General features: G+C 56.3%; 1 protein-coding gene across 2 annotated transcripts; it reads left to right on the forward strand.

Annotated features, from left to right (window-relative positions):
• The first annotated feature begins 59 nt into the window (after positions 1–59).
• On the forward strand, positions 60–9,144 carry TMEM109 (transmembrane protein 109). Of its 2 annotated transcripts, none has more exons than XM_036764651.1 (4): positions 60–624; positions 5,693–5,937; positions 7,043–7,145; positions 7,484–9,144. In XM_036764651.1, exons 2-4 carry the CDS (start codon positions 5,704–5,706, stop codon positions 7,870–7,872), a joined length of 726 nt encoding a protein of 241 aa, XP_036620546.1. In that variant the 5' UTR covers positions 60–624; positions 5,693–5,703; the 3' UTR covers positions 7,873–9,144. The 2 variants fall into 2 exon arrangements, with proteins under 2 accessions (XP_036620546.1, XP_036620545.1); XM_036764650.1 differs by having other exon boundaries at positions 322–624; positions 5,696–5,937.
• Positions 9,145–10,453: the final 1,309 nt, after the last annotated feature.

Below are 10,453 nucleotides of genomic sequence, written 5' to 3' on the forward strand. Positions count from 1 at the left end.
GGGCACCGCAGCCCACCTGACCTCGGAGTAGAACCCCCGGGGCGCGGACCCCCGACGGCGGCTGCCGGTTTGCGCCTGCGTACTGCGAGGGGGCTGGGGCACGGACTCGGGGGCGATTCCGCCGTTCTCGCCCACGAGCAGATGCGGAACGCGCGGCGCTGAGCTAGCCTGACGTAGCCATCAAGTTGGGACAAATTCGCGCCTTATGGCAGAACTGATGTCCCTTTGAATGGAACCACGGGGAAGGCAAGGAGGAGAAGAAGCGGTCTGTGGGGGTGCAAATTGACCTCACATAGCGCATGCGCCAGCCTCCCAGCCTGGGAGAGGGAGGGACTCCGAGCGCTTCTGAATTTTTTTTGGAACGGGCCACAACGCATGCGCCGAGTTGCGGCGCTCTAGGGCTGGGGATGTGGTCACAGGGAGAGCAATTTACGTGCGGAGACTTTTTTTGACTCCGCGCGCACGCGCAGGCTGCTTCTCTCCGGGGCGGGCGGTTTTCCCCCCCTCACCTCCCGCATCGCGCAGGCGCAGATCGTAACCGAGGCTCCCAAGTTGAGGCGCCGAGGCCGGCCACGGCTCGCTTATAGCGGATCCCCACGTGAAGGGCCGACCTCGCCTGCGCCCGTGAGTCCAAACTGAGGCGGGGAGGGTCATCTCGGGCCGGGGAGGCGAGACACCTGGCTCCTGGGGCCGTGCGGGCTCTCGTGTGCGGAGCGGGGCGCCGCGGGGGGTCTGTCGAAGGGGAGCCGGGAAGGGTCCGGGGGCCGGGGGAGGGCGAGAGAGGGGACCCGTTGCTAGGCAACCGGGGGCGGTGTTTCTAGGCAACCCAGCGCCCAGCAAAGCGCTTCTCCAGGGTCCGGAGGGAGCTGGGCTAGGGCGGGGGCGCGCGGAAGGCGCCCCCGGCCAGGCGTTGCCCCGAGCCCTGGCCCCTTGGGAGGCGCCCCCGCGGGGGTCCTCCGGGCCTCCGGGCTCAGCCTGCGCTCCCTGCCCCGCCGGAGGCGCCGCCCAGCAGGCTTTGGCAACGAGCCCCGCGTGCGAATATAGCCCTGGTCACTGCCCCGGGGCCCCGGGAGGCTGCGGGGCCTTCCCTGACAGCTGCTAGACAGCAGCTGTCAGGGGGTGAGCCGGCCGGCCCGGGCTGCCAGGACCTGGGGGGGAAGGGCTCGGAGCCCCTGCCCCTAGGTAGCAGCCTCCACGCCCCCGACCTGCCCGGCCCCGGACCTTGTGACCTTGGGCTAGTCGTTTGCGGGGTGTTAGAGGAGGGCGGTGGTCCTGGTTCATTGGACTGGAGATCTGGAGCACTTCCTGCTGCACTGTGCCGCCCTGAGGATGAGTGACAGACCCCGAGGCGTACGGGTGATAAATGGAGGGGCCGGGAGCTGGGATCAGAACTCTGGTCCTCTGGCTCCAGACCCATCCATCCGGGCTGCTGCACCGTGCTGCCAACAGCTGCTCAGACATGGTTCTGTCTCTGACTTGATGGCTTCTTGTCGTTTAGTCGCTTTTCTGTCGTGTCTCACTCTCCATGACCCATTTGGGGTTTTCTCAGCAAAGATACTGGAGTGTTCTGCCATTTCCTTCTCCAGCTTATTTTACAGATGAAGAAACTGAGGCAAACAGGGTAAAGTGACCTGTCCAGGGTCACACAGCTAGGAAGTGTCTGAGGCTGGATTTGAACTCAGAAGATGAGTCTTCCTGACTCTAGGCCCGGTGCTCTATCCACTTCACCACTGAGCTGCCCCAGATAATGGCTTTTTAGTTCATTTAATGGTAGCATCTGAATTCAGTTCAATTCAGCTAACATTTATTAAGTGCCAGCAAGTGTCAGGCTTCCAGGATACAAAGACAAGAATCAGCCCCTGCCCTCCAAGAGCCTTCATTTAGCTGCCTAGTAATAGCTCCCCTTCCCATTCATCTCAGCCCTCCCTGACTCCTCTTCACTTTCCCTCTTACTGGTCCAGCTCCAGGCTATCCTGAGTTCTGTAACTGCCCTAGGAGCATCTCCTGAAGGGAACCAGGTGGCCAGGAGCCAGCAGAGGGCAGCAAGTTAATGACCTTAACCACCATCCAGTGAGTGACTCAGAATTCAGAGAAGCCCAAGGTAGAAGGAAGGAACTGGGGGCATCTGGATGAGCTGGGCTGCCCCACCCTGTCAGCTTTGCATGCCTCTGCTAAAGAATTTAGAACCTTCCCTCTGCGGCTTCTAACTCCGTGGAACCACCTTTAAAAAGAGGCGTTGCCTCCTCGAATGCCCCTGACACAAAACCAGGAACTCCAAGCCCTGTGCTTTAGGCCTTGGGAGACTTGGCTTTCACAAGTGGGTCATATCTGGGTTGGCTGTCTATTGTTTTGTGGGTCTTTGTTTAAACTTGTCGATGTTGCCTGGTTAAAGCCTTGGGCTTCTGGAGGGCAGGGACTGTGTCTGCAGGGGCAGCTCTCTGCTAGGAGCACAGGACTGGGAGTTAGGAGGCCCAAATGCAGGTCCCAGCTCCGCTGCTACAGAAGCTCTTTAAAAAACCGATGTTCTTTGTTGGGATGTCACTTCATTCCCCAGTGCGCCATTCCTGGCACCCCTCCCCTCCCTGAGTGAGCCTTCCCTTGTCATACAGAGTAGAGAAGAAAAAACCTTCCTGATCCTAACAAACCCTTTTGTCTCTTTGAGCCTTCTCTCTTCTGTAAAATGGGTGTGATAGACACTGGTCCTGTGATTTCATTGGCATCAGGAACTAATGGATGAAAGAATGGCTTCTATCGGTGTAGTCGCCTGCCTCGGTGAGAGGTTAAAATGGGCCTCAGGACCCCACATCCATGTGACACTCCCTCCACTCTGACCTTCTGCTGCCTCAGATCTCCTCTCATAAATAAGAGAGGCCCAAAGAGCATTATGGTCCCTCCCAGTTTTAAGGTTCTCATTCATCTAGACCCACTGAGTTCCTCCTGTGCCCAGGGCTGGGTGCTTCAGGGGAGCCCGAGGCCCCGTGAGCTGTGATCTTTGTGTCTGTTCCTTGACAGCCTCTTTGGATGGTGGGGCACCACAGTGAGTGGCTCCTGCTGGATTTTCCCTGCCTCTTGTCGTTCCTAGATCAAGACTGGGGTAGAGACGACAGTCAGACAGCTTTAGGATGTTGTAAAAGGAGACCCAAGCGGGGCGGCTAGGTGTTGCAGTGAGTAGAGCACCGACCCTGGAGTCAGGAGGACCTGAGTTCAAATTCGGCCTCAGATACTTGACACACTTACTAGCTGTGTGACCTTGGGCAAGTCACTTAACCCCAATTGCCCTGCCTTCCTCCTCAAAAAAAAAAAAGAAGACCAAACGGAGATCAGCTGACAGGTCAGAGGAGCAGATGTCTCCTTTTCTTGCCTTGAGCCCACAGCCAGCTTTGGAGTTAAGGCTGATCTAGCCAGCTGAGCAGAAGTGATCACCCGCACTGACCTTTTGGAACGGAGGAGGTGATATTCTGTTCCATCATCCCTGGAGGGGGGTTGTGATATTGGATCTTAATTCAGGCTCCCAGTCCTCCTCTGCAAGTTCCTGACTTGGTTATGACCCAGATGCCTCCGCCTTTGGCTTGCCTCATTTTCTGTGTGTTGACAGCAGCAGCCATCTGTCCCTGGCACACAGTGGAATCAGAGGCTTTTTTGGTACAACTTGCCTCCTCACGGGCTGCTTTTCTAGCAGCTGTCTTCAGGCCTGAGATCACTACTTCAAGCAGGAGAGGGAAGAGCAGTTTCTGGGCCATCTCGGATTCTCTTCCTTCAAAGCTGGGAAACAATTTCTCCCGTTCGTGCTCTTGGGCTGAGATTTCCAGCTAATTGTTTGAGTTCCGCGGTAGCCAAGCACACTTGGCTGTGCTTCCCTGTCTCAGTATCAGGTGAATCATGGGAACGCCCTGAAGCATACAGATTCCCTTTCAGGCTCCCTCCCTCATGCCCCTAGAAGAAGAGGAAGAAGACAACTGGTTCCTGCTGGGCATTTCAGGGGAGCTGCTGCAAACCCAGAGCTGACCTCCAGGCCTTTGCATTGGCTGCTCCTCACCCCATGGATTACCTTCCTTTGTGCTTCTTTGCCCCCAGCAGTGCTTGGGGTGGGGAGTCAAGGCTCAGTCTTTCAGTGAATCACCCCCTGGCTGTCAGTTTCCACTCTTGAATACTCTGGGTGCTGGAAATGCTCACCACGTTCTGCTTTTTGGCCTTTCCTTTACAGTCATTTTCATCATCTGGGGGTATCAGAACCAGCACTGGAGGATCGAGGTCATTCCTCATAGCCCTGACTCCTTTCATGCTTGTATCTGCTGCCCCACTTAGCCTTTGAGGCACACGGACTGACGGTTCTAGACTCAGAAGGGCACGCTGAGAGGAGAGTGCTGGACCTGAAGTCAGGAAGTCCTGGGTTCAAGTCTCGCTTTTGCCATTTATTGTGTGTGTCTGGCCAGGTCATTTCTCTGAGCCTCAGTTTCCTCATTTATAAAATAAGGATAGTAATAACTCTGGTACTTGGGAAGACTCACAGGAGCTGAGAATGTAAGGACTAGACAGACTAGGCCACTGAGTCCACCCCTCGGAGGGTGACTCGTCTGAGGTTGAACAGGTGTAAGTGAGAGCCAGGATTTGGCCCCGGGTCACGTCTGCTCTTTACACTGTTCATTGTACTGTTTCTGGCCCACTTTGGTTGTCTGATGGTTCCTGGGCCGTGTGTGCTCATCTGGAACGGACATGTGCCACTGTCGCCAGTTTGATGTCATGGCTTTCTAAGAAGTCTTTCTGCTCCTGTTCCTTTTTCTACTCCAAACCATCTCTTACCATGCCGGCCCAACTCAACTTGGCTGATCTCTGCTGAGAATCTTGCAATAGCCTTCTATCACCGATCAAGTCAAGTTTGAGCTCCTTAGCCTGGTAGCGAGGCCCTGTAGGGCAGGTGGGTGCAGCCGTGCATAGAGCACTAAGCCTTAAGTCAGGAAGACTCCTCTTCCTGAGTTCAGATCTGGCCTCGCACACTAGCTCTGTGACGCTGAGCAAGTCACTGGACCCTGTTTGCCTCCTCTGTGAAATGAGCTGGAGAAGGATGTGGCGACCACTCCAGTATCTTTACCGAGAAGACTCAGACCTGACTGAAACGACTGGACAACAGCCCCGAGGTCCCTGGTACCTCTGTGTCCTTACCTCACACTGCCCTCCAGGTCAGCTCGGAGCCTCCGTGCTGTTAGCACCCTGTTCTTCATTTCCGGAACGCCTCCAGCTTTGTCTCTGCTGCCCTCTGAGGCCCCATTCTCACACCCTGTCTTCTAGGAAAGCGTCCTTGGCCCTTGAACAGCGTTTTGTGTGAGACATCGTGTAGGTGTCATGCCCTTCCTCCTTGCCCCCGCTCTGGATTCTCAGCTCCCTGAGGGCAAGTGCCCTACCTTACAGAATCTAGCAGTGTGCACCCCCTGCCCCTTGTAGTCTTGGTTGTTAGCAGTAGGTAAAGAGAAGCTTAATGAAAGAGGAGCCATGCACTAGCTGCTTACCTGTGGCTCCAGTGCTAGGCCCCATGGTCTCCATCATGAATGCTTTCCAGCCAGCATCTGGTCTTTTTCCAGAGTCGGGGCTTGGTCTGTAAGCCCACCTGGCTGAACATCAGGCAGTAAGAGGATAAGACTTCTATGGGGCTCTAGAGACCAAATCTATAATAGTGCCTTTTTCTTCTTCTTTCTAGCAGGCAGAGCCATGCTGAGATTGGGCGATAGGTTTTCAATGGGTCGAACTATGCCCAAAGCACTCTTGGTGGCCTTTGTGGCCCTCCTCCTTGTCCTGCACATGGCAAGTTCCCAGCAAGACTTCCATTCCAGAAAACAGCAGAAGAGGGACCCCCCGGCTGATTTCCTGTCCCAAACAGGGTCAGCAGTTCGGCAGACCTTGGACGCATGGATCGGACCTGAGATCATGCATGTTGTGGCTGAGGTAAGAATGAGATTTCCTGACTCAGGGAGCAAGGAGGGTTGTCTGTGGAAGGGGAAATTGGCTGGATGACAGGCCCAGTTAAGGTTATAGCCATCGCTTCTAGGATCAGATTCTGTTGGGTACCAGGATCCCCGAAGTTAAGTGTTTAGGGAAGAGTAAGATAAACATATGGCATGAAGGATTGGCTCAGCGCTACATGTAAGCCTACCCTTCAGCTGTTATCCTTGTCCCAGTGTGTGCATCACTCCCTGATTCCTTCCCTTCTTTAAGGGAGAAAGGTAGGAAAAGAGCCAGTCCACTGGACAAGTCTGCCTGCCTGTCAAGTCTGACTTGGCCTTCTTGGTGGAGAGGAGTGAGATTTGGTGTAAAGGCTTGGGGCTGGGGATTTAAGTTTTTTCAAATGGAGTCCATGTCTTGGATAGTTCCACCGGGCTGATAATATCCTTTAATTGTGTAAACGTTAACAGAAGGCCTGCTCGTTGAGTGCTTAGCCAGTTCAAACTCAGAAGTTGGTCCTAAGCCTCCAGGGTCCCTCTGGTGGGGAGAAGGCAGGCCTATGCTGACCTTGGTTATAGTGCTGGTAGATGTAAAATAAGGCCTCTGTTCCTGCTTCAGTCACCGTCAGCTGCAGCTGACCTGCCCAGAATCCCAGGCTAGGGGACTAGATGGACACATAGCATCATCATCGATCATTAGGGCAGGGGTCCTTCACTTCTCTTGTGTCCTGGGCCCTTGGGCAGTCAGCCTGGTGAAACCTGATGCTACTATGGTTTGTGGCCCACATTGATCACTGAAGGAGGAAATGCTACATTTCAGTTAGAGGTTCGTGAAAATAAAGATGTTGCCCCAGCCAAGTTCACAGGCCTCCAGCTTTTTCTCCACGGAGCCCTTGGGACCCCTTCCTGCTGCTACTTGAGAAATCCTTCGGTAGATAGAGCTGGATCCCAGGAGAGTCTTCTGAGTCTGGGGTTTGTTTTTTCTTCAGTGTCTAATCCCCCATCTCACTGTAGCTAGTACTATGGCTGCCACTGGATCCAAAAGCCCCCGAGCTTTTGTTTGGTCCTGCCTCCAGGGGAGATTCACCCTGCCCTCTCCTCTTTCCTAGACCACATCTCAGGCACTGTGGGCCATCTCCTCAGCTATCTCCGTGGCTTTCTTTGCTCTGTCCGGGATCTCAGCACAGCTCCTGAATACCATGGGGCTGAATGGTAAGGAGGGGGAGGACTGGCTGGGTAGGCCAGGCCAGACATCCGGGCCTAGAGCCTGCTCTTCTGGAGGGGATGGGGCGGGGGTTGGCTCTGTTTCCAAGCACTTTGATATTTCTCATGCTTCTGGCTGTCCTGGGGGGAGGATTCTAGGCCTAGAGAGGCTGGAAAAATAGGTTTACTTCTTTGAGGGGTGCGTATCTTCCCCTCTCCCTAAATGGGGTTCTTCTCATCCTGAGGGGAGGGGAGAAGAAACTGCCCCCCCCACCCCAAGGCTTTCTTTTGAGTGTTGTTGGCACTCTCTCTGTGGGTTCTGCTAATGCTCTGCCTTCCTCTTCTAGGTGACCACCTCACCCAAGGCTTGAAGCTCAGCCCTGCCCAAGTACAGACCTTTCTCCTGTGGGGAGTGGGGTCTCTCGTTGCCTACTGGGTGCTGGCCCTGCTCCTGGGCTTGCTGTTGGCTCTGCTGGGCCGGATCTTGTGGGGCCTTAAGCTGGTCATCTTCCTTGTGGGGTTTGTGGCTGTGGTCAGGTCTGTGCCAGACCCTTCCATCCGGGCCCTGATGCTGCTGGGGCTGCTGACCCTGTATGCTCTGCTAAGCCGGTTGACCGGCAGCCGAGCCTCGGGAGCCCAGCTGGAGGCCAAAGTTCGAGGCCTGGAGAGGCAGGTGGAGGAACTCCGCTGGAGGCAGCGGAGAGCCGCCAAGGCCTCCCGGAGTGCTGAGGAGTGAGGGGGCCTGGGGCAGAGGCGAGGGAGCCCTGGATGTCACTGCCACTGTCATCACACCAAAGAGCTGAGCTGCTTTTGGTCCCCGAGCCCTCCACCTGCCCCCAGCCAGGAGATGAAGGCCAATGCCCCCGCTCTGTCCCTGTCCCTCTCACCTCCTCAGGGGCCCTTCTCTTTAAAGAGGGTCTCTGCTGGATTGGTTGTAGAAGCCTTCCCTCTCCCCCAGCCTAGCAGGGCCATGGAGAATTGGGGGAGGGCCTGACTATTCTCCATCTCCTGTTCCTACCCTTCAAACATACCACTGCCGTGGCCTTCACGAAGACCTCCAGACATTCATGGCACGGATGGACCTCAGGGCAGCATGCCCCGCCTCTTTCTCGCTGCTGTCCTGGGACCCCAGCCTTTGGTGCCCCTACCCCCTCTTGCTTTTGACCCCCTCTTTGCTTCCCTTTGGCCCTCCCGGGCCCGCGTCCTGCAGGCAGCTCCATGTGTCCTGTGCACCACCAACCACATGGTGGGGAGGAAACATGAGCTGGCCACTTGAGGATGGCTGGAAACAGAAGCTCCCCTGAGGTCTTAGGGGTTCAGTTTTGGGGCCGGGATGGGTGTAAAATCTGTGACAAGTGCCTTCAATCAAGCCAGCAGTGCCTGCTTCTTGCCTGCTGTATGTAGGAATGTGTATCATGGTGTCTTTGGAGTCGAGAAAGGAGGAGCCTCCTGGAATCCTGACACTGCACCAGCCAAAGAGCCCCCATTGAGCAAGCTAGGGAATATTGCAGCCTCTCTGGGTTCTGTTCTGGTGGTTAGCGAGTGTCCCTGGGCCTGTAAGGAGTAAGCGCCCCATAGAATGGATCCATCAGAACGGACTTGGGATTTTGGACCCCCCCCACCACCAAGCTCCCAAGGCTTCTTTGGGGAAAATCAATATAGCAGCCTGAACCAGCTTCCTCATTATCCCCTACCCCTCCAGCATCACTGCCCAGCCAGCCCAGCCAGGTGGCCTGTGAGTAACAGTGCCCATGAAGAAACTGTCCACCATCACTGGACTTCTGTCCGCTATCACGGGGAATCTGGGGGAGAGGAAGGCAAGGGAAAACCGGCAGCTTCTGCCGGGAAGTCTGGGGAAGGGGCCCAGCTGTGGGGTTAGGGCAAATGCCCAGGGATTGATGAGGAATCGGCTGCCAGTGATCTCGATTTGTATTGAAGCTCATTGGGTTTTAAATTAAACAAATGCACGCTATTTTATCTTGTTCCATATAAAACATGTTTAATCAAAGTCTCAGAGTTGCTTGTGATTTCCCAACTTAATCCCACCCCCACCTCCTTTCCCTGATTTCAATTTTCCCCCTTTCACAGCAGGGGGGGGGGGGGGGGGGGGGGGCGGAAACTCCGCATAGTTCCAATCGCTGCCACCAGGGGGAGCTTGGAGGAGGGCGCAGGTCTGGGACGGCTGCTGCCCTAGGGGGCGAACGAACGAGCCCTAGCGCAGAGGGGCGCACCCGGACTCTCCCTGCTCCGCGCAGTTGCGCTTGCGCAATGCAAAAAAGGAGTTCAAGGTTTAGGGCCGAAGGATTTGAGGATTCCGGGGAGAGAGGGAGAGCAAGCCGGCTGACCTGGCGGGCCCAGCCTTTCCTCCCCAGGTGCTTCCCCCCTCCCAGCGTATACAGACAGCCATCCTACCTGGGACAAACCTTCCCCCCTACCTCCCAGAAATGCGCTCCCCCCTCCCCAGGATGTCCCCGCCCCACCTCCCCTCTCCCCGGTGCTGCTCCACCCCTTCCCCCCAACCCACCTGGGACAAGCATTTCTTTATAAGTTCTCTTTTAGAGCTGGAGTACACACATTTGTACACACCCCCCCACCCATGCTCCCCTCCTAGCACACAAGCACGCACACAGCTAGATTGAGTTTCCCTCTCCAGATACTGCGGGCGCGGGCGCGCGCGCACACACACACACACACACCCTCTTTCATGTCCTCTCATATACTCTTGTACACACACACACACACACACACACACCCTGCCTGGGACAAGCCTTCTCTTCCATGTCCTCTCATATACTCTTGCACACACATTTGTACACACACACACACACACACACACACACACCATCTCCCACGCGCGCGCCCACACACACACTCCCCTAGGGACAAGCCTCCCCTTCCATGTTCTCTCCTACACACATTTGTACACCCCTAGATGTTCCCCTCCCTACACACACACCCCTAGGGACAAGCTTTCCCTCCCCAGGTACTCTTCTCCTAGCGCACACAGGCACGCCCCTCTCTCCCACGATCTCGAGGGCCCCCAGGGTCTGCACCGAAGCCTAGGTACCAAGCCTGGATCAGCTCCTCTCTCCCCTCTCCTCCTTCCCTGGTGTCGGTTTCCTCCCCCCTCCCCACCCCCTGCCCTTGTAGGTTTCCCTTCCCGAACAGGGCCCCCGAGGGGCGGGGGCCTGGGGCCAGGAGGAGCCAGGACCCTGGGCCGAGAGCGGGGAAGTTAGTTGCGGGCGCTAAGACCCAGCGGGTCGGGGGCGGGGCGTCCCTAGCTGGGTCCCACCCCCGCCGCCCGCCTGCTCGGGCTC

Source organism: Trichosurus vulpecula, chromosome 6 (assembly GCF_011100635.1).
Source record: "Trichosurus vulpecula isolate mTriVul1 chromosome 6, mTriVul1.pri, whole genome shotgun sequence".
Lineage (NCBI taxonomy): Eukaryota > Metazoa > Chordata > Mammalia > Diprotodontia > Phalangeridae > Trichosurus > Trichosurus vulpecula.